Source organism: Taeniopygia guttata, chromosome 4 (assembly GCF_048771995.1).
Source record: "Taeniopygia guttata chromosome 4, bTaeGut7.mat, whole genome shotgun sequence".
NCBI lineage: Eukaryota > Metazoa > Chordata > Aves > Passeriformes > Estrildidae > Taeniopygia > Taeniopygia guttata.
This window is the reverse complement of record NC_133028.1, coordinates 41,956,760-41,981,425: the sequence shown is the minus strand read 5'-3', so window position 1 is coordinate 41,981,425 and position 24,666 is coordinate 41,956,760. Positions and strand designations below refer to the sequence as shown.

The window sequence follows — 24,666 nt, the reverse complement described above, 5'->3', positions numbered from 1 at the left end:
GACGTATTTTCTCTCAATGCCCTCTGCGCCGGTGCAATTGGTTGCTAGGGGGTCTTTTTTCTGCCCTTGGTGGTCATAGGAATGAAGGCTTCTCATCTTCCTTGCAGATTGTCCTTGGCCTAAAAGTTAACTTGTATATAATTAGTTACACAGTCTTCTATGCTAGTTGCATTCCCTACTCAGTTCAAATTCTTATCTCCTTTAACGCTCGTTTTGATGAACAAAGACCTTTTTATTTATTACAGGTGGCACTTGTAGTATTACCAAAGAGTGTCCAAAAATGGGCCAGGAAGATGGTGAAGAGTCTGGAGGGGAAGTCATATGACAAGCTGCTGAGGTCACTCAGGTTGGCTTAGAGAAGAGACTGAGGGCAGACCTCAATGTGATCTACAGCTTCATTGTGAGTGGTCAAGGTGGGGCAGGCACTGATCTCTGTGGTGACCAGTGACAGGACCTGAGGGAATGGCATGAAGTTGTGTCAGGGGCAGTTTAGGTTGGATATAAGGAAAAGGTTCTTCACCCAGAGGGTGGTTGGACACTGGAACAACTCCCCAGGGAAGTGGTCACAGCACCAAGCCTGACAGTTCAGGAAGTGTTTGGACAACACTCTCAGGCATAGGATATAACTCTTGGGGTGGCCTGTGCAGGGCCAGGAGTTGGAATCAATGATCCTTGTGGGTCCCTTCCATCTCAGGATACTCTATGATTCTATGAAGTCTTTGCCTTTGCTTGCCCCAGCTCACATCCTCCTGGGCCAGAGGCACAGTGAGGCAGGCAGCATCTCCCCAGCATCCATTGTGGAGATGAGCGTTTTAAAATGCCAAATTGATCACCAGCACCTCGACATGGTGTGAAGAGAGTTGCAGCATCTCCCGGCTGCCAGGAAAAGAGAGGAGTGGTGCTCCTCTAAAATGACAACTGCCGTGGCTGACCGAGCGCCTTCTAAGGTAACATACTCCCACCTAGTGGCTCTCGTACAGCTAATTGAGAAGTTAATTGTGGAACTCGCATTCATAGAACGAGTAAGTCAGATATTTGCTAAGTCGATATAACTTCTCAGTAGGGCTAGAAACGTTTGTTTTGGATTCCTTTTTCACTGGTGTACCCTCTAACAAGAAATCGGGAAGGAAGAGTTAAGCTGCATAACACTGATTTTATAGTTAGTACTATCGTTATTACTATAGTATATAGTTGCTCACAATGTATTTAGTGATTCTTAGTTTAGTTTTTCACCACAGTTTTAGTTGCGTCACTAGGCTTTGTAGGATAGACAATAGCTAGATACAGAAAAACATTTTAAAACCATTCTGTTAGGTGTACTTAATACCGTAAGAAACCTTAAAGAGAAATTGTGGTATTCTGCGTGTGTATAAGAGACAGGTATAAAAAAATGTGTGTATACATAAATTAAAAAAAAACCACCCAAACTTACAGGTAACATTGCTTCAGGCTTTCTTAATTGTGTCTCCAAGTAGAGTACTAAATCCCTAAAAAAGAAGCACTGTAAGTTGTTCAACTACAATTGGCATTGACATTCCAGAGTTTCCAGACTTAAAAGCCAGCTAGCAGCTCACAGCAGCTGGACTGCAAATTTAGAGGATGTGAACTGGATACATCAATGTCTTTTAGGATTCTCAGTATAATCAGGAATTCAAAGCCAAGTATGAGCAACCTAAAGAAACACTGAACTCTTTCCACTTTTCAAAGTACTCAAGAGGTATTTTAAATATTTAAATATAGGAAAAGTAGAACGAAATCTTGTTGTCCACTGTTGCACTCAATGTAAATTATGTCCATAATTATTTAATATTCAAAAGCTAATGTGATATAAAAGTCTTCAGACTCCCTGATAAACTTCCACTTAATGTCTAGGTCAGATCGACTATGACCAAAGACTTTACAGTTTAACACCTATGTGGTTTCAGTGCTGAGATATGCTTTAAGATTTTTACAGAAACTACCATAAATTCAAGTAATTTTTGGCAATATTTGCAGAGAAATAAAAAACTGAGCAGGTACTGTGTCTGAGCTTTTGAAGCCCTTTGGTGAGGACTGAGACACCAGTGATGTGAGGAAGGAAGCCTGCTTTGTAGTTCTTTGTGCTTCACATCTTTCTGTGAAGAAAACTCTGGTTTCAAGCTTGTTGAGGCAATAGCCATTTTCTTGCCAATCCTCTTAAATTCCTCCTCCACAGAAGTGAAGAGGATATATTTCTGTTTCAGAATGCTTTTGAACATCTGCTTAAAAAGCAGACTGGAAAGCATTCTGTGATGATGGAACATCAAAAGACCACAGTGCTGTGGTCAGGTCAGGACAGGATTTTTTGTGTCTCCCTTGGCCCTTCCCTCCTTCCCGTCCTTTCCTCACTTCACTTTCCTGACATTCACCACTTTTTCCACCAACTCTTTGTGGTGTTACTTTTTCAGCAGTTCCCTTCTGCTCCTTCCCTCTCAGGCTTAGCTGTATTGCCAGAAAACTGCTATTTTGCTCAGTGATAAAAGGCATGGCTTTTGTCGTGAAGGGCACAGTTTTTTAGAGAGATAGAAAGCAATAGTTTGGTTGTTATGAGGGGAAAAACAAGAAAAGAGATTTTATACACTTTGTTAATGCCCATTTTACATCACTCCGCACTCAGCAATATTGGCTTAAAGTTAATTTAATTCAATTTACATCAGTGCAATTGTTGACATTTGTACTCATCAAAGTGAAGACAGAACTTGCTCCAGGATCCATTTTTTCATCTTCATTGTATATCTTTTAACATTGCATGTTAAAATAATGTGGCATGTGTCTCGAAGAGGTTTACCAAAAAATGAACTCTGTATGATATTTTTTTCCTACAATTGATATTCTGTTCCCCCCAAATGCTCATTTCAGCAATATTAGATTTTGTAATTTTATAATTAAAAAAGATTCAACTTTTTAAAGCAGAATGAGAACAAATAGTGCTTTTCAAGAAAAAAGACCCTTTAGGCACTAGGATGTCTTGTTAGGAGGATCCTAATAAACAAGCATTGCAGTGCTTGATAACGTGAAATCCAAAATAATATGGACTGATTGAATGAAATGAAGTCTTTCCAGACAGTTTACTATAATTAGATTTACAATCATATTATGTCTAGGTTTTCTACAGAGACCTTTGTCTAAACTTCAAAGGATGTCTGGTTACTTTTAAAGTATTTCTACTTCCTACATATCAAACCTGTCAGAGTGCAGAGAAATACTGCATACCCTCTTTTTCTGCTCCAGGCCATAGTAAAATTTACACTGACAAAAAAAAAATCTAATGCTTCTATTAAAGTATATTACAACTGCAGTAATAGCCGACTCCAAGAATATATGTAGTAGGACTTGCTAGCACTCCAATAAAACAGACGTTAGATATCAAGGACTTCTGTGTTACAGCTACCTAAAATAACTTAGAAGGAAAAGCACTGTCTGGTGCAGTGCTATAAAATAAAATGTGTAAGAAAAAGACCTCTTTCACATTTTCAAATCTAGCCAAAGGAATCTATGTCATAATCTTGGCAAGACTCTGCCCTCATTCCTCATTCATCAGATTCGTGAGAGTTTCAACTAGACATTAGTAAGGAAACTACTCCAGTGTTAAAAGGAACTGTATAAAGCTTTGGGGCAAACAGTATATTCTTTGCAATTTAAGGTAATTTTCTAACCAGAATTGGTGCAAAATGCTTTTTGGCAAATTATGCTGTAATTCTTGTACAATAATCCTACAATAAGTTTCTGTTTATCAGGTTTAAAAGTTAAACAGCTATGTCCTAAGGTACTGATTCAATAGAGCAATAAAAAAATAAATGCAGTGACAAATAACAAAAACATGTTTTGGGCCTGGTTCTTTTATCCCGTTCTTTCATAAAAGTTTGTGAAAAACAAGTGAATAAAACTTTCAGGTGTGTAAAATCTCTTCAGAACACCTGAAGTTATCTGATATAGTTCTCAATTTAATAAAAATATTACATTCCCCTGTAAATTATGTCTTACGAGGAAAAAGAGTTCAAATATTCAGCTCAGATTTTATTATGAGTCACAGCAAAATCCAAGAAAAATACGGGTTATAAACAGTTGTTCTTAGTAAAGCCTAATTACAGTGAAGTCAGATCATCAAAGAAAAGCAGCTCACACCTGTGGGCAAGGGTGCACTGAGAATTCTGATACCAAACTAGCACAGGGAGAAGAAAAGGATCGTTATTTTATTTCAGAAAGCCAGGGGTCTTTAGCTCCTATGTTCACCTTTGATGTTTAATAAGAGATTATAAACATGGAATACTTTTTGGTGATTTTAACATTCTCTTTTATTCATGCCATAAAGTGAAAAACCTGATTGCAAATTTGTATGTTTTCCTTGAGACCTTCTGCTGTACTCCAGAAATGGCTGTACATGGCAACCTATCCAGTAAGGTGTCACTTACATGAAATACAAAGAAAATGCTGAGGAATTGTGTGCTTGAGTGGTTTTTTGGGTTTTTCTTTTTTTAACCTAAAAGAGACTGCCTGCATTCCTTCAGTATTTCCCACCACCAATAACAGCTGAGACACATGGAGTTTTCGGCCAGGAAGTGAGCAATCTCTAAGGTAACAGGGACACACAGCTGCAGTCAAAATGTCAAAAACTTTATTTGACTTAATATACCCCAAACTGATTCCTATGAGAGGCTTCGTGGCTGATTTAGATGAGGGGGAAGGAAATAATCAAACAAAAACTGAACAGGCACCTGAAATGAAAAGGTGGTGAAATTTAATCGTGAAGGCAATAGCTTTGGTATGTTGGCCATTCAGAACTTTTAAATGGAGACATACCATCTGTGAATTATGATGAGCTTACATGATGAGTGTAACATGCCATTATTAATAAAAGCACAACATGCATTCTCTTCCAAAAATAAGCAAACTCAAATGACTAAATGTCAAATATGACAATGTAGCAATTCTGCGGCAGTACAGATTTAAAGTGAGATTACTAAAAGCTATGGAACATATTCATAATAAAGATGAATTTGCATGTCCTGAAGGTAAAATTTCAGGGATTCTCTGCCTTATTACTAAGTGCAGTTGAGCATGTAAACCTTAGGAAAAGGGAGGGGGAGAAGTTTTTGGTGACAGCATATTGGTTTTGAAAGACTTTAATTTGCTAGATGGGGGAAATAAGCCACAAAATTATGCTAACAACTTGAAGAACTTGCAAGCTAATCCCACACCCAGTATTAACCCTGGTACACTTGATGTGTGCCTTGCTACGTGAGCCCTAAGGAGTTGTGATAGGAGTTCAAGAACAGTGCCAGAACTGCAGGGCTTCCAACCCAACGGGTTTGGCAAGTGGCTGCAGCTGTTGTGAAGCTCATGAGATTAATTTCTGAGACTGAAATATTTACTGAGCCAACAGGGATTGAAAACAGACATGTCTTCTGCCAGGCAAGCAGAGAGGAGAACATAGCCCTGAGCTGCACCCAGGGGAGGTTTAGGTTGGACTTTAGGAAGGATTTCTTCACAAAAGGGGTGATCAAATATTGGAATGGACTAGAATGTCCAGGGAGGTGATCAAGTCACCACCCCTGTGTAAGACAGGAGTCAGCACTTAGTGCCACGGCCTAGTGGACACGAAGGTGTTCGGTCTCAGGCTAGATTTGGCTTTTTCAGAGGTCTTTTCCAACCTCACTGAATCGGTGATATTTCACTTTGGTATTACTGGTCAACACCGACCTGACCAAGACTAAACACTCCCTAAGGCGCAAGTGCATGCCAGAGCACATCCTAAAGGACCAAATACGCCACTTCGGAGGATACAAAAGCGTAAGAACACACACAAAAAAAACCCAAAACAAAACAAAACAACCAGCCAGGCTCTGAAAACGGTAAGGAACAGCCCGCGCCCACAGGCGAGCACTCGCTAGGGAGCGGGACTGCAGCGCCGGGGCGCTGAAGCGGCGGCGCCGCGGGTCCGCCCGCCCTCAGGGCGAGAGCAGCGCGCGCCGTCCCAACGGCTCCAGGGGCGGCCGCGGCGCACGCGCGCCGGACACATCTCCCCACACCTTGCCCAACCGTCCCCCGCTTTAAAGAGCTCTCGCGTGCCGGGCACGCTTACCCCGCTGCTATTGGCTGGCGCCGCCTGTCAACTGTGTCCGTGCCCGCCCTCCGCGCCCGCTGATTGGCCGGGCGGGTTAAGCGCGAGGGAAACCCCACGCGTGACCGCGGGGCCGGGCGCATGAGGCGCTGACGGTGGCGGCAGTTGGGAGCGCTCTGTGGCGTTCGGCTCCCGACGGGACAGTGGGCAGTCATGCCTTGGCCTCGCCTGCCTGAGGACAGCGGTGGGTTCGGGTCCTTGGCGTGCCGTGGGCAAAGGCGGAGGCAGCGCGATGAGGGATGAAGCGGTGTGGAGAAAGTGCGAGTCGTCGGGAGTAGCGCAGGGAGATTCCAGCAGATGGTGTGGGGGGGAGGGGTGTTGAGTTTATTCTCTTCCCTTACTCTTCCACATGCAGTTGTGCTTCATCGCGTCCGTCGCGTTTGTGCCCGGGACATGCCCGAGGCTGCCGTGCTTCTGCATAGGCCTCTTATAGCTCCTCAGGGCCGCTTCGCCCCTTGGAGCTTCCGCGGCGCCGGTCTGGTGCCCGCTTGCTGCCCTTGCGAATTACGTAAGGACGGCCTGGCCCGGGTGTTGGAGCTCGCCCAGACAAAGGGAGAATCAGTTTGCCTCTCCCTCGCTCCAGTTTCATTGTCATCTCCATACTCCATGCCTTGTTAGGCCTTAAACTGCCAAAAGATTTCCTAATTATAGAGTCACTGTGCAGCTTGTAGGCTGTGAAACACAGTAAGTGGAATTAACTTGCTGAAAGGAGAGGGGACACAATTAGCAGGTGGGGGCCATGGAGCCATCCTGTTTCTGCTCGTGCCTGTCAGAGATTTTATTAGTAGTTTTTTTTTTTTTTGGTTTTTTTTTTGTTTGGTTGTGGGTATTTTTGGTTTTGTGGGAGTTTTTTTGGTTTTTTTTTTGTTTTGTTTTTTTGTGTTTTTTTTTGGTTTTTTTTTTGTTTTTTTTTTTTTGCTTTTCCTGCTGCTTTCTGGAATCTCCTTGTTAAAAAATTGGCTTTTTTAGTACCCTGTGACAGATAGAATTTAAACTTCTTGGGAGTGGTTGTTTGCATGGATTCCTGCCCCAAAGTGAATACTGGCTTAATAAAAAGACAAAAAAAAATATATTCCCACCAAAAAGCTATTTTTCCTAGGGTGGGAAAAATAACTGTTAACACTATTCTAATTGAAGGGCTTGTGGGGTCTGTCATGTGAAGGCTGTTGTGAAAGAAATGCACTTAGAAATAGTAATGACATTGATTCAAAGCACATTTGAAATTATAAAGCTGGGGCAGGCGTGGGGGAATAAGCTGCAGCCTCATCTTTGGATAGAAACATCATTGCATAATATCCATAAATCTAGTAGAGAATAGGCACTTCGCCATTCCATGAATTTGGTCTATAATATATTTTAAAATTAAAGCTTTGTTCAGTGGGTTTTCAAGAAATAATAGTGGGTTGTCAAGAAATGTTTGTATGAACTTTAAGCTGTTTTTAAGTGTTTTTCTTATAAAAAGTATTCTGCTGATGTCTCAGGACATTGACTTTTGGAGTCTGAGCCTGAAAACGAAGAAAGCTGAAAATGTAAGGGGCCCTGAAGAACAGTGGTACCTTTACTTTTCTGGTGATGATTTTTTGGGTAGCATTTCTTGAGAAGTGGCATAGCATTTGGAAATGGCATTTGGACAAAGGATTGAAATGATGAAAAAGATTGCTTGCCTAAGCAGACCTTAGTGCAGATAATTTTGGGAAAAGAATAAATAAACTTGCAGAAGGAAAAAGAGACAATGAAAGAAACATCTGACCTGAGATTTTTTTATTGGCTTGACTAGTAAAATTGGTAATTGCCAAGTGGTGGGGTTGTTTTTCATCACCTGGGTGACAGAAACCTAAAGCTGTTGGGTGAGATCTTGGCATGGCAGAGAAATAGGAGATAGGGCAGCAGCAACCATATCAATAAAGTTTAGTTTCTGAAATTATGAAAATTGATAAAGCCATGAAAATAGGGATTCCAGGGGTGGGGTTATTTCAAACCTTTACTTTTGCCAGACTGTTCTGCCTAATTTTATTTTATATTGGTATTAACAAAATTTTTTATTTCATAAATAATGAGTTCTTTGCCTTCTTTATAGTAACTGGGTATGGACTTAAGTTCTTCCTCCAGTGTTTTAATACTAAAATACTGTTCTGAAATAGTTGGCATTTTTATAAAATGTAGTAATAAGAAATTGGATTTTGTCACCTGGAGTAGCTTATTGGTCCCTTATACAACTGTGGTAACATAGTTTATGAAATAATTCATTCTTCTACTTGAAGGGCAGCATTCTTAAAAATAGTTGTGCTACTTATGTTGTGCTAGCTGTGATAGCATTTAGGAGAGTTTGAATGTAGGTTATGTAAAAATCTATTACATTACATATTTTTGTAGTAGGTAAAGTTCCAGATTATCCCAGCTACAGAACAATGGTCTGAAAGGAAGTACACAGGTGACTGAGGCTGAATATAGGATTGAAGCTTCATGCTAAACAAAGTTGCAGTAAATAGACAAGTATAGCCTGAGTGGTCTTTTTATATTTTGGTATCTTCTGCATGCACATAACAACTTAGAATTTGCTGAATTGGAATATTTGCGGTATTCTGTTGAAGCTGATGCAGATATGCATGAGGAGAATAAAGCTGCAGCAAATGAATGTGGCAAAATCCGAAGTGGTGCTCAAAATGGGGCAGCTTTACTTGCCCTATTGGAGAAGACTGGATACAGCATGGTTCAGCAAAATGGACAAAGAAAATTTGGTGGTCCTCCACCAGGTAAGCATTTCTTTTGACATTGAAAATTGGTGTAGCCTCATGTTGTGTATCTTGACAGTGACCAGTAGTAGAAGCTTAAGGAAACAGTCTAAGAAACACAACACATATGGGGAGGGTCCTGATGTTTTACAGTTTCCAGCAACTTAAGATCTCTTGAGCTAGACTGTGTGGAACATTTGCTTTTGGTGCACTTAAAAAGTCACAGCTTTAAAACTAGCTAAAATTGACAGGTAGCAGAACAAATGTGGAGTTCCCAAAGCCAAGTGTGTTCCATTTGACTGAGAACATGCTTCAAAACATTTAGAGACACGGAAGGGAAAAACAGGTTGGTGACAGAGGCATAATCTACTTAGTGTCTTCTCTTATACCTTACCACTTGCATTGGCCAAAGCATTTTTTTTTTAACTTTTGTTCTCTGAGAAAGCACCAGTGAAGATTAACTCATTTGGTTTCAGAGTTGACAATAAAATATTTATTTTATTTTGAATAATTTTCCAATGTTGTTGACATCAGCAGTGTACAAGAGCTTTGCTACTAAGCCTGGTTGTATGACATGGAATACAGTAACACTTCTTTCTGAATCAGATTATGCACTAAGACAAGCAGAAGGAAAATACGTTGTGCTGTTCTTTCAGTTCATTTTCACTTGTGGCCTGTGATCCCATGACTTCATAAGTTATGCTCATAAGCATGAACTTTATTTACTCGTTGCTGTATGGAGTTTAAGTTGCATCAAAACTATTTCTCTGTAAGTTTTTCTGTCTTACATTTTGTCTATACTTCTACTAAGCCTATATAAAATAGAAAAAGGAAGCCCTGTGAAACTGTTTTGAAAATGGCACTGGAAAAAGAACTGCAGGCAATCACTATCTTCAGCCTGTTCTTAAGTTATTGTACATCTTCTACTTAATAGTGTCTTTTAGTTAGAGCATTAGATGGTATTGTGTTTTTTTAGCAAAGCTAATTTTATTAATATTTTCTGAAACTAGATGGGTTTGACAAGGTATCTCTTCCATCTCTTCCATCAATCTCTTCATTGACATTAGGTATATATCTTTTCTTCAAATCTTCATATATTTTCATAGGACATTGAAAATGTTTTTTTTTTTTAGGTTGGAAATTTCTCTGAGTTTCTGTAAATGGCTGTAGGCCAGGTGATGCTTGAATGTTTGAGATGGCTTGTAGGAAATTACAGTATAAATGAAGGGTTTCACTATGAATTTTCCTTGTTTAAGATGTGATTTCTGTAAGCTTGTGTTGCTGTCGGAGGATAATCTCATTGTTAGCTCTGTTCTCAGCAGATGTGGCTGAAAATTGCCCTAAAAATTTACAGGTTTTTACCTGGCACAATTCTTGTTTAGTGTATGCCACTTGTGAAAAATGTATCTGTACAGTGCTTTAAAAAAAAAGAGATGAAAGTGAATTTTCATAGTTTTATGTTTGCTGCTGTCTAAACAATGGGCCCAGCAGTGATGTCACTAGGCATGTGAGTCATTAGAATTATGTGGAAGTTTAAGATGACATGGGTGTTAACAGTGGGAGGAATATGACGAATGTTGATTGAACTGCTGCAAAAATAGGAGTCCCATTTTCTGTTGTCCAGTGATGAATCAAGTACCCAGTCAAGGAAACTCTGTCAGTTACTTGTGGAATGCTGGTAACTAACTTTCCATGTTTGCTCTGCTAAGTACATGTCCTTCATTGGCAAATGTGGCACGGACCAGTTTTCTTTAAGTCAGGAGTCAGAGGCTAATTCCAGTTGGCAGTAATGTGCTGTACTGCTGGGTTAGTATGCAGCATTAAAATTAGAAGGGAGGATTTTTATGTGATAGGTGGCTTTTGCTTATTGAGAATCACTGTTCATTTACTGGGCTGAGAAGGATGGTAAAGATTTATCTAGTTAATAAATACATAAAGATTTGTATTCCATTTCATTACTCCTGCACATTTTTTTATCTACATAGGTGTGCAGCTGCCTTTGTCTTTAGAGCTCCTAAATGGTCTGCAGTTGGATTTTTGTTTTTATGTGGAAAGGGACTTGCACGATATGAGTGATGGCAGTACTAGCTTGCAAATGGTGTTAGCTGCCATGTCCAGTCAGACATCAACTGAAGTGGTCAGAGATGTTTATAAAGGTGAAAATGATAAAAATGTGGAATGCTGTGCGGAACAGAGCCAAGCTTTTTCCTAGATAAGTCATGGCAGTGTGACTCCAAAATGCATGTCAGTTATGATGCCTTGGTAGCTTCCCTATGTGCCATGTAATTATTTCTGTACAGTTTATAGATGAAAAATTATTTTGTGAGAAGGCAAAAAAATCTCTCAATTCTGTTATTTTTATTCAACAGTAAATTACAGACTCTCTGACAATACATTAAGGAAAAAACATTAATTACAAAATAAATCTAATTTATTCTGAACTTCAAACCAAAGAACATTATTTAATCATCTTCTTGTCTTAACTTGTCAAGAGTAATTATTTTTTCACCTTGTCTTGTTATGCTTTGTCATTTCATACTAATATTCACTAAGTTTTGTGTTAGTTTTTTCTACCATCTTTGTACTCCTTGCTTTCTCCTGTAGAAAACTTTCCTCGCCAAAACCTTTAAAAAAAGCTTTTGTCATGATTTGAGTGTCTGCCTTTGAAACTTCTACCTGATTTGTTTGTCTAATTTAAGAAAAGATACAAAGCCAAACAAACTTTTTTTAAATTATTGTTTTATTATTTTGAGAAAATAGAGTGCTGTATTTGAAGACTATAACTCCATAATATTCAATGCATAAATGCATCTTTACATTATCTGTTGAACATATCTTTCAGTATATATGGCAGTGATACAAAAGAATGTTTAAATCTTTTATATATGGCTTAAGGAGAGAAGCATAGATGTTCTGCAGCTTTCAGATGTTAACCAAAGACCGATTTGTTGTGTGGATTTTTTTTTTTTTTGCTTCTTTTTTTTTTTTCCTATCATCCACTACTGCCTGTGAAAACTGTGGTCTGTTTTTAAGGAAAAAGTGTTTCATCTTTTTGGCTATTGCAGAAAATTTGGCTCTGTATCCTACTTTTATTAGGGAGTCCTATTTTATTGACTGAATGAAGGTGGAAGCAAAATGTTTGGAGTTTTTGAATGATGTCAAGGAAGAAGAAAAAGTGCTGCCCTGGGGACCTTAGCAAAATTTATAAAAATATGGGGGCAAGAAGTGCAGTGAAACATTTTGTAACTTTAAAGCATTGTAGTAGAAAATAAAACTGAAGTTCTTACCTAGGTATCTTTCTTAGGTATATCAATTTTATTAATAACCGGAAAAAAATGGTAAGTGGCATAAAATGATTGAAATAAAATGATTGAAACTGTGGGGCTTCTGGCATTTTTAAAAAATTTAAACATAAAAGAAATAAGATGTAATAGAAGAGAATGTGCTAGTTTTCAGCTGAGACCAAAAATAAATATCTCCCACATTCGAACTGGATGTGGGGTAAATGTGCATTTGTACTAAGATTGCTGTTGGACAATTTATTTTAAGGTTGGGAGGGTCCTCCACCACCTCGTGGATGTGAAGTTTTTGTGGGTAAGATTCCTCGTGATATGTATGAAGATGAGCTAGTTCCTGTTTTCGGGAGAGCTGGGAAGATCTATGAGCTCAGGCTGATGATGGAATTCAGTGGTGAGAACCGAGGCTATGCTTTTGTGATGTACACCACCAAAGAGGAAGCCCAGCTGGCCATCAAGATTCTTAATAATTATGAAATTCGTCCAGGGAAGTTTATTGGTGTCTGCGTAAGCTTGGACAACTGCAGATTGTTTATTGGAGCAATTCCTAAAGATAAGAAGAAGGAAGAAATACTGAATGAAATGAAAAAAGTTACAGAAGGAGTGGTGGATGTCATTGTTTATCCAAATGCCACTGACAAAACTAAAAATCGTGGCTTTGCCTTTGTAGAATATGAGTCTCACAGAGCAGCTGCAATGGCTAGAAGACGGCTAATCCCAGGTAAAACTGTTTGTAATTAAACTGAGTTTATATGGAGAGTATCTATTTCCATATTGTGGGGGGATGAGATAGTGGATCATTTCTGTTTTCCATTCTTTAAGGTGTTTTGAGAGTTAGAAAACTGCAGTATTGCCTTTTGGCTAAGGATGATTTCATTTTTTATGTTTTGTAGTTATGGTTTGGTTTCTTTTAAACTTTTTTAAGAAGCTGTAATTTAGGTAGTTTGACAATTAAAAAATAGACATCAGTTTTATGTAATTTAGGTATTTATGCCAATATGTAGCTGCACGGGCACACATTCAGTTTTCATTTACATGCACAAGGCTCTGCACTCAAATTCTCTTAAAAGTGAGCTTAGAAAGGAATGTGCCTTGAATGTGCCCCGTATTTTCTGTGGGTTGTCATGAGTAATGTTATTTTCATCACTATGAAATACATGAATGTTTCATATTTTAAAAAAAGGTAGGTCTTTAATATTTTACTGGAAAATAATTTTGAAAGAAAAAATAAATATGCAGAACTATATACAATAGACAAAGTATCAAATCTATAGTAAATATCAATATAATACTTGTAATAATATGTAATATATTCAACATGTAATTGGTATATTTTATATATATCTATATCTATATATATATCTCTCTCTATATATATATATAGAGAGATATATATATATCTCTGCAAAGTGGTGGGTGAAATACCTCCAGATCACTGAATAGAAAATAAACCTGTATGATAGGCAAAATGATGGGTTGACATGAGTAACAAAGCAGGTTTGGTTTTGGTTTTTTTCTTTTAGTTCTGGCATCTGCTGCAACATAGAGTAAGCGTTGTACTGAATCTGTACATTTAGATTATTATTTCCAGGTGTTGCCCATGCTTTTTAAAGTGGTAGTATTATTGAAGAGGCTGTGTTTAATAGCTAGTTAAATACATTACTTTTGGTCTCCTTTTGTGTGCGTGTGTGTATGTGCATGTCACAAAGTCTTTGTTTTGAAAATGGTGCTTAATGAACCCCAAGGTAACAGAATACTTGTCATTTTTGCAGAGTCACATTTACTTTAACACTTTCAAGTCAGTTTAGTAGATGTAGGCAGCAAAACCCAGTTTCTTGTGGTATGCATCATGTTTGTTTTTTGTAGAGGTAGGTGGTAAGAATGATTCTGCTTTCCTTTGCATGTGTCTTATTTTTGTAATGCTTCCTTGCTATAGGAACATTCCAGCCCTGGGGTCATACTATTCAAGTAGACTGGGCAGATCCTGAGAAAATAGTTGATGAAGAAACTATGCAGAGAGTCAAAGTATTGTATGTGAGAAATTTAATGATATCTACTACAGAGGACAAAATTAAAGCTGAATTCAACAAATTCAAGCCAGGAGTAGTTGAACGTGTGAAGAAGTTGAGGGACTATGCTTTTGTTCATTTTTTCCACCGTGAAGATGCAGTTGCTGCTATGTCTGTAATGAACGGGAAGTGCATTGATGGAGCCAGTATTGAGGTAACACTGGCAAAGCCAGTTAACAAAGAAAGTTCTTGGAAGCAACATTTTAATGGTCAGATAAGTCCCAGTTCTGAAAACCTCTTAGGGTTTCCTAACAAAGAAGATGCTACTCAAAAATCCTTGGGGAAACCAGCAAGTCTTTCAGTTCATCTGAATGGTCAGCAGAGTCCAGGCCCTCCTGAAGCTGAAAGTAGTACATACCACATTTTTCCAGGAATAAAGCTTACTCCAATCAGTATGTATTCTTTAAAGCTGAGTCACTTCAGTTCTGCAGTAATGCATCTGGATTATTTTTGCCATAAAAATAGCTGGGCACCACCAGAATACTGCTTGTATTCAACCACAAGTCAGGATGGGAAAATACTCTTGGTGTACAAAGTGCTTATTTCTAGTATCACAGATGATTTCCGGAGTTATTTCATGCCAGAAAAACTCTGTACAACAGTAGAAGATGCAAAGGAATTGGCAGCACAGTTCACGCTTTTACATCTCGGTAAGCATAAACATTTTTGTTTATATATTAAGAACTGAAGCTGGAAAAGTTACTTTTAAATTGCTCTTGGTATACATATCTTGGTGTGCATGCGTGTTTTGTGTAAAGTAGTCTACAGAAGACTTGGTTCTTGTGTCAGTTGAGTCTGGACCATTAGATGAGAGCACTGAGAAAAGCCTGTAAGTATCTGAACAGTCCAATGCCACGGTAATTTTTGCTTACATTTATCTACTGGAATGATGTATAAGAAAGAATTAGATGACATGTAAGTAACTTAGGTTTAAGGTCATTTGTGAGATGATTACAGTGCTGAAAATTTATTTGAAAGTCTGTGTTCTAGCATCTTCATTTATGTATGTTCCATTTTTTAAAAATCAGAATGCATTTACTAGAAGAGGAGAGTTTTTACATTATAAAATTGGTGGGGAGGGGGTTTTCTTTGGTTAGGTTTTTTCCCCTCACCTGTTGTAATCTTGGTGAATTGAAGTGTGATTGCAGTACACTGTTAAAATAGTGCTACTATTCTTCTCTTCCTAATACTGCTACTTAGCACTTGCTCTGCAAGTCTCTTGAGATGTATGTTGGCTGTGGTGAGGTTTCTCCTTTGCATGAGTTCATAGCAGAGTTATTTCAGGCTTGAATGTGATGCCTTTTTTTTTTTTTTTTTTTTTTTTTTTTCAATGCATGACTAAAATGTAAACAAGCTTTTTGTTCTTGCTTGCTTGCTTTCTTCTTGGGTTTGGATTTGGCATGGCCAAAAGGTCTTAGAGGAAGGAGAGCCTCTGAGGCACAAAGCCTTATACATTGTGTCCACTTCAGCAGTGGTGTGCTTGGTTTACATTGGTGGGACACCTCTAGAAGGTGATACTTCCAGATGGCCAAAGTGATTTTGAATAGTAAGTGGCTAAGTATCTGTGTCTGGTTTTGTACACACGGTGTCTGTTTCCATATTTAGCTAGGAAAATTAGGGCCACACTTTTATAACCTGTATAATGTCAAACACAAAAGATAAAAAGGGTACGAAACTCAAAATAGTGTGAGGCTCTCCTTAAAAGAAGAATAAAGACAATTGCAGGTTTTTGTGCTTGACCATATGTACCTGCCCAGTTTGCTCCTTTTGTTACCTAAAATTATTTTCTCTCCTGTACTTCTTGGGAAAGAATCAAGGGAACAATTAAAGTTAGATTAAGAGTGATTATTCACAGCTGTGGGCAAATCCTGACTGCAGACTATTAAAAGAAAAAATGAAGAAAGTAAGTGTTGAGATTTTTATCTCTTCAGTTATAATTACAAATGCTGTAGGCAAAACTTTTTTAAGTGGATTTAAATTAATAGTATTCTATAGCTTTTTAGCACTTGATTGTGCCATACAATCACAGTTAATGTGAACTGGTATTTAGCAGAATTCCCAAATACCAGATTTACTTTTTACAGCTGTTTCCCTAACAGCCTAGTGCTAGTAATGCTGTCTTGTTATCTTTGAATGACACTTTTTTTTTTAATGGCCTCTGCGCATTCTGGCTTGTGAGGATTTGGGCCCGAAAAGAGCATACAGAGCCCTGATTTGAAGCAGACGTACAAGGCTGACTTTTGAAAGATAGACATCTTTCACATTGATTAAAAACCCCCTTTTTGATGTTGGCATTGTTGTGATGCTGCAACATAGCCTTAAGGAATCTAAAAGTACAATTTCTTTTCCCTATCTAAAGAACTTGTTTCTGTTACAGTTTAACATATATTCTATGTTGAAAGAAATACCTACAGGTAAAGACAATTTGCTAAATGTGACAGAGTCCTCCTTCCTTCTCGTGGAAGTGTTGAATGATGGTGATGCTGCTTATGGATGTATAGGTTGTGGTTTTTCTTTGGGGTTTGGGGTTTTGTCTGGGGTTTTTTTGATAACTAGAAGTGATTTGAGAAAAGTCTGAGTGTGTTTCTTGGAAGCAACTTATTATACACACGAGCGTACAAAGATAGGGACTAATTCTTTCTGGTAAGTAACTTCTCTTACAGGACCATAATTCTTGGCCACTGAATTTTTGATGATGTATACAGGTTGGGTTTTGCTGTTATTTTTATTTTTAAAGCATATAACTCTTCTAAGGTAAGTAATAATCTCAAGGCATTCTGGCTGCTTGTTTTTTTTTTTGTTTTTTTTTTTTGTTTTTTTTTTTTTTTTTTTTTGGTTGTAGTATGTATTTCTGTACTTCGTTTCACACAGAATACTTGGTTTTTACACAAGTTTATACAGTACTGGTACAGAGCAGTCCTGAGCATATAGCAGTACAACAACTAACCACTTGGTGTCACCTGAATATTTTGAAAATGATGGTTTTTAGAAAACACAGAAAACTATGCTGTCAGGGGAAGATTAATAAGCTGTATTCTAATGTTACTCAATAAATCACCAACAGATCAAGAGAGTGAAACATTGCCTTGGTTTGCTTTATCAAAGTTAATTACATTGCTCTTGGAACAATCAACAGCCACAAATTGTAGGGTATTTGAAAAAAAATACTGGCTTTGTTTAGCAAATGCAGATGATAAGTGGCAATTAATGGTTTGGAGGTTTTAGTGATCTTTAGAAAATCTCATTATGTAGCATAAGAAATTTTTTAAGAGTTTGAATTTAGAAGTCTGAAATATGTATCAGATCACTTACACATAATGTTTTTTTTTACAGCTCCTGAGCAAGCATATATAACACTGCTGTCCCTGAATGCAGCATGGTGGGATAGTAAAGGTGAGTAAGCCTCTCAGGATTGTTCATAGTGGCTTTTTGCCCTCTCAGTGACGTTGTCTGAGCCGTACTGTTTGCACTGTTCGTTGAAGAAGTTGCACTTTCCTCCCAGAGGAGGAAGGCTTGTAGAGATTCTCTGTTGCTTTTTTCCAAAGGAGACCATATCTCTATTGCCCTGTACCTGCTGATGGATCACACAGTCTTGGTGTTCTTGTTGGTTGTGCAGCACAAAGAAAGGTTATGGTTTTCTTTCCTAAAATGACTCTGAGTAATTTTTCAGTCATTTCTTAATTCAAGCCTTTCCAGCTTGGGTTTAAATTTGTGTACAAAAGTGGTAGCTCTTACTACTCTGGATGCTTGGAGGACTATTTTTTGGCTAGTTGGTTTAATGTAAAAGAGACTGTTGTCTCATCTGACTTTTTTTTTTTTTTTTTAACATGCTGTCGTGGATGAATTTAAGTGTGTATATCTGTCACTTCTGAGGCCTCTCTTTTTTTGGAGAGGTGTGAGAATGGTTTTTGAAAACTTACAAGGCAGTTTGAAAATGGCATTAAATCCATGCTCTGTGTTAACTTTACTGCTGGAAGCTTCTAATCCCAGGCACCCAGAACATTTGCCAAAGGTTCAGTTATTTTTCAGCTGCTGCTAACAGACAGGGAACACAGATTTTGTAAATCTTGGTCTGTGTAAGAGAACTTGGAAAAGAGTAAGTTAGATACAACAACATTGGACTTTATTTATCTGCGAAATAACTTGTCTGCCTTCTGTTGAGTCACTTCAAAACAGGACATAATTAACATGTTTTCTTCTACTCCACTGATGATCACAATGAAATTGGGTTTTGTCTGTTCAGTGTACATCAGGCAGAACTTGGTGCTTAGTTGAGTGTAGACTCTGATCTAAAGGGGTAAATATGCAATATGAATGACTGCTGCTGTGATATGTATAATGTATGTAGATAATATAGCTCAGAACAATGATCAAATCATTGAGGGTTGTCTGCATTAATATTTTGCATTCAGTGAAAGTGAAACAAAGGGTTATTATTTTGAAGTTCAGTTAAAAGTGTGTGTATATGATGAGAAAATGCATTCAGTACCCAAGAACGGGGTCTTTTAAAACTATAAGGCTCTCAGGAAAAATACCCCTTTGAGCATTTGACCAAACAGTTTCTTAGTAGTTTTAAGTTTGTGATAGTGCTGCAGAGGAAAGGGAAGAGCACAGCATTGATATAAGACTGTGAATGCTTTCGTTATACCATTATCTTAACTATTAAGTCCATCTTGAAACTGATGATGCAGTATGTTTGCTGAAATCAAAGTCTCTTTCCTCCCCCTCCCCCTCTCTTTCCACAGCCAACTGTACACCCTACTTGGTTTGAATATCCCTGAAGAAGAGGAGTTTGGAATTTATTGCTTTGGATCTTGTAATGAAAAGAAAAAGAACAACCCACTGATGCACAATTACTGGAAATTCACATTCCATTTTTATTGATGAATAATTCTTCAAAGCATGTGTATTAAGCATTTCAATTTAAAGATTAGTGAAATTGAATGTTAAATTGTTTTGGTTAGTTTGATTAAATTTGGGTTTTAAAATATAATTTGTTTAGAAGATTTTTATTACCTGTAATAGTCTATGCAGTAGTAATTTATATTTAGTGTTGAAACAATTTGCCACAATTCCTATTCTTGTATTTTCACACAAAATTTTTTCAGCTTCTTCATTTAATAAATCTTAAATAAATGTTAAAAAATCCCACCAACAAAACAATGAACACAATTCTAGCAATCATAAACATGCATAATGTGAAACTTCAATACCATCTGCAAGTTTGCTTCCGTTAACTTGATGCAAAATTTTATAGGAAGAACGTGTCCAATAAAATATTTGCTTCTTATATAGCAGTTCATCAAAGGAAAATTGGTATTTTGAAAGACTTTACATGAAGGTACCATCAGGCTACATTGCTGTCATCATAACACTGAGGTTCAATACCTTAGTTAATTCTTGGAGACAAAAACAGGCCAAAAAAAAAATCTTGACAGATACAGATTACATGTGCTTTTATGTACAGCTCACTGAGCTGTGTTTCCTGTTGTTAGCACCTCCCTGTTGGGACAAACGTGTGCTTTCAAATTCATAAAGGCCTTACTTCTATCCAGGCTGTCCCTTGAAACCAGCACCTGTGCTTGCCTGTGGTAGCCATGCGGAACAGCAGCTTGCTCACTTTCTAATCAGGCCGTGTTCTTCTTAAAAAAACACTGTTTAGCATTAAACTGAAAGTAGTTTTTGATTTTTCAAATCAGATATATGTAATTCATTTTGAGTGAGCCATCATTATTTTTATTGTGACTATTTGGCATTTCTCAGTCAAGTGCTATATTTATTGAATGACAAAACCTTTTTTTACCTTCTTAACAATCTGAAACTAATACTGTAGACCATTCTTATTTTTGGAATTCTATACACAGTTTTAGTTCATTGACAAGGAATGGACCAGGTGGTTAAAATGTCTAAGGGCCTCATCTATGCAGGTATTGTTTGTAAACTGTTGGATCTGAAAATTGTTTGTCAGAAAGGAATATTATGTAGACCGAAAACAATGCAATGGAAAGATTTCAAGTTGAATAATTTTTCTCAAAAGCAATCAACTGTTGTGGTCCACTATGTATTTTGGTTCAGTGTATTTCATCACCATATTAAATTGTCCTTTTTGCTGTTAATTTAGGTGCAGTTATAGCAGTTTCATTTTATTTGCATTTGATATTAGCTACATTATTCCTTTACATGTTGCAATTTCTAATGTTGAAATAATATGTTTGACTTCTGTACATGAATTAACATTTATATTAAATTTATGCTGTTCATATTTGGTGTGTGTAAAAGAAAAATAAATGATTATTTTAGACATGGTACTTTCACAAACTTACTTTGCAGGATTCACTTTGCTTTGTGTAATAACAAGCTTTGGCCACAGCTCCAGTGCTTTGCTGAACAAAAGGAAGGGTGATTAAGCGGCTGAGTGAAGACTTGAAAAAAGAAAAGTAATTCTTGAAAAGCAAGTTAGTTGATTAGCTTTTATTGCATGTGAAAGTTGTTTGAAGGTTAGGATTTCCTAAAGAACTCATGAGGAGAGGGAACAGGGAACTTGTATAATCTGTGACCAAATGGTTCCTAAGACCAAGACAAAAATCAGTTTGAGACAGAATGACACAGTATAAGGCTGATAAGACACGGGGTTGGTAATTTAAAAGTATTTTCCTGGCATCCTGAGAATTCCAGTCTACAGACTGCTGAAATAAGCTTCATTTTACTTTTCAAGTGTCTTGATAAAGACATAGGTTTTTGCATTTCTGATGGAAATCTGGACCCAGCAAACTGAGGTAAAATTGGTATTGTTATCTAATTAAGGGAGCTGTGGGCCAAGGTGCACAAAGATTGCATAATATTAGAGTGAATACCAGAAGAAGAGCTGCAAACAAAAGTATCTCCTCAGTGAACAAAATGAGGTACTGCCAGTACTGTGGAAAGCCAGGGGATTGTATTGTTCAGGTGTGTAACATCCTTCTTGATCAGATGTCCAACTAAGGCAAAAAAAAAAAAAAAAAGTTTTGCTACAAACTAGCAAATCCCATTATTATTAACATGAGCATTTATCTTGGCAACTATTTTCAATATTTCCAACATGTGTGACAGCACTAAACCATTATCAGGCATTTGGGTGTAATGAGTTGATGCCAGCCAAATACAACTCTGAGGCAGAATTTGTCTTTGTTCTACAGCTAAGAACACTGGTGTGAGGAATAAGCAGCTGAAGCAGCAGTAACACACAGTTGCTGTAATTCAGGCTTTTTGAAGTTTATTTAGAATACATCTTTAGAAATCTCTAATCAGTGTGCAAAATTTAAAATATATTTTTCATGCTTATAAAAATCTCACTGGAGCTTATTAACCTTTGGAAAATAAACCACCATGCATTTCTTCTGAAAAGGTTGTGACAGAATACAGTGTTGACTTTTTTTTTTTTTTTTGTGCATACTTTTGTATAATGTAAAAAGTAAATTGGTGTATGACCCTGTTTTGTAACTGGTGTAGAAACTAAAAGGCCCTCTGAAAGTAGAGGTCACTGACTTTGGTGAAGCAATGTTCAGATACTTTGAGCTACACCCAGTGCATCAAAAACTTGCCCTAAATAAGAAAAGGAGGTTATTATTCTTACTGTTTCCATTTTCATCTATTTGCCTTTTTTTTCACCTCCTCTCTCTAATATTATTACTACCTTGTTTGGGATGGGGGAACCAAATTTAGCATCCTATATAACAATGAACAAGAGTTAGCAAATTAATGGAAATTCTAAAATATTAAATATGAAGCAGCATTAAAGGGCAAGTCACCTGGAAGATACTGGGTTAGTGCACACTTGGGGTAAATGCAATCCTCAGGAAATCAGTTGTTCTAAGTCCTCTCTTTCAACAAATTTCTTGACAGCAGTTGCCATGTATAACAAAGAATGATCAGTTTATCATCTCTTCACTCTGTTTAGTGTCCAACTTAGACCAGGGGAAAGAAAACAGGTAATGATCCAGCAGTGTTAAATACAGCTTTCCTGCATTTAGAGCCTGGACAGGCCCAAAACAGCCAGGAAAAGGGAAGGCTTAAAGCAGTCATTGAGAGCTTCTTTCTCTACCACCCAGTTGTTCATATTTACAAGGAGCCCCCATAGCAAGAAATCTTTCCAAGCTGTCTGTGGCTAAACTTTAAGCCATTTTACTCTGTCTCTTAATCAAAGACTGCATCAGTAACCCTTAACCTACTCGGGAGCCAGGCCCATGCTGCCATGAAAGCAATGCTCAAGCCACCGGGATGACACCTGCTCTCAGGAATGGCAGCAGGCATGTGGGACCCAGATGGGACAGGCCTTTTCCAAAAATAAATGGATGTCATAACACTGAGGTTCAGTACAGTACAGATGCTGCACAATTACCGTGGAGAAGCATTTAACAATGCAACCACTGTCAAGGTCAGATTTTTAGAATTCTAGAATACAAATAGCTGCTCATGGGAATAGAAAGAAAATCTTATGTACTGCTTGAAGGTGGGTGAAATTGCAGGAATTACAAGAACACAAATGTCTTCTATAACATCCTGCTTCAGGCTTTGAGCATTTTTTTCTACACTGCCAGAGGCTGTGGCTGCTATCAGCTTAAAGCTTCCTGCAGAGGGAAGTATTCACTAGTGTATGAAAACAAAATACATGCAAATACTGGTCCCTGCAGCGGCCAGGCCTTTCTGTCTCTGCTCTACAAATTTTACAGCGAGGGAGGAGAATAACAATTCTTCCCGTTTCTCAATACCTTTTCAAAGGCAGAATTTAGTATTTGCAGCACATTCCTAGGGAAGACAAGTAGGAGGGCGGATTCAGACACTGTTGTTTGTAGGTACCTAATTTAACATTGGCAACTTCAGCATAATTAAGGAAGAATAGCTTCTCTTTAGAAAGGACAGGAAGCTGTCATAATCAATCTTCCAGGAATTAAGTAGTTCTGACTGAGGAGGAGATGCTTCAGAAATTTCAAGAATGAACAAGAGCTTGGGTGCAAGAAAAAAACAGCAAACCATTTCAGGATCTTTACAGGATGACAACAGATTTGGAGGACCATAGAAAAAGGTCTAAGTTCCAAATTCCAGTTATCTCTTAAAGAAAATGGAAGCCATATTGTTCATGGAATCCAAAATGTTTGGGTTTTAATGTGCTGGTTTTTATGCCAGAGATAGAGGTAGGTCAGAAAATGTTTAACAGCTGGTTTGTAGCACTAGCTTTGTAAGGGGTGGTGAGCAGCTTTCAAAGTCTTAGGGTGAAAACAATGATCGTAGGAACACAGATGAAAGGGCTTTTTTACTTGGAACTAGACAAGAACGTAAATAAGAAACAACCCATCCTCCAAAAGCTCACCTCTACTATCTAAAGCAACATTCATGAGAGAAAACTACCTGAACATTCTTTAAGGCATTCACAATATATTTTTCCTTTAAAAATCCATACAGTTTTCAGCTACCATGAAATCATACTTACTTTATCCATTCATCCTAGTCAAGAATTTATGCATGGAGGCAGTAGATAAGGGCCAGAAGAAACAGTCACATCACCCAGGTTGTCCAGCACTCCAAACACATCATCCCATTTCACATATGGCCCGGGAGTAAGCTCAGTAGCAGCCGATGAAAGCACAGCTTCCAGAAAGGCATCAAAGGCCACAAGGAGTTGAATCTTGCAATATTAATTGAATCAGGGTATCCTACCTTTAAACAGGCACAGTACTGTACTGCAAAAATACCTGATTTCTCCAGCATTCAGGTATTTCCTAAACTCTTGATACCCACTCTGGCTTTGAGCTTAAGAAACTTTCAAAACCACCTCTTAGTACCAGTAGCTCTACATACTGGTAATAGCTATCAGCTGTATTTTTGTGCTTGTCTTTTCACCACCACATGGGGCACTTAAATATTAGATAAGTAACTAGCAGATAAATGTGAATAACAGTATCGTGGGACATCAGCAAGCCATGGAGCAGATGGAATTCAACTCCATTTAGCTCTGGTGAACCTGTGCAGCAGAGTTTACAAGCTGGTCCTGGCAAGAGCTGGGTGTTAGCAGAGCTTGCTCCCCTGATTTTGATTTCTCTCATCTGAAGGAGGGATGTGGCCTGCAATTTACAGGACCTCAGGGGCTAAGCTGCTGGTGAAAACACTGGTCTCAGGTTTCTGAGAGGAATGAAGCCAGGTGGTCTCACTGGAGAATTCAGTATAAATGTGGATACAAGCATTCACAGAACAATATGTCTGACTGCCTGAGAAGTAATCTGGACAAATACATGTATTAAAAAAATCTAAGAATATTAAATATTTTCATCCTAATGCAGAAGAGGAATTCTTTAAGGGCTCAGATATTGTCATTTGTGTAAACAATTCTTATTTAGTCTCTTTTAATGCTAGGGGGTGAGGGAGGTGTAGTGCATGCTGTACCAGTTAGAGCAGAC

General features: G+C 37.9%; 1 protein-coding gene across 2 annotated transcripts; it reads left to right on the top strand.

Moving 5' to 3' along the window:
* The first annotated feature begins 6,159 nt into the window (after window positions 1-6,159).
* On the top strand, window positions 6,160-20,542 carry RBM46 (RNA binding motif protein 46). 2 transcript variants are annotated; one of them, XM_072928456.1, is made up of 6 exons: window positions 6,160-6,323; window positions 8,740-8,892; window positions 12,421-12,888; window positions 14,104-14,886; window positions 17,570-17,629; window positions 18,982-20,542. In XM_072928456.1, the coding sequence occupies exons 1-6, from the start codon at window positions 6,293-6,295 to the stop codon at window positions 19,005-19,007; spliced, it is 1,521 nt and encodes a 506-aa protein (XP_072784557.1). In that variant the 5' UTR covers window positions 6,160-6,292; the 3' UTR covers window positions 19,008-20,542. The 2 variants fall into 2 exon arrangements, with proteins under 2 accessions (XP_072784557.1, XP_030127323.1); XM_030271463.4 differs by having other exon boundaries at window positions 8,731-8,892.
* The last annotated feature ends 4,124 nt before the right edge of the window (window positions 20,543-24,666 follow it).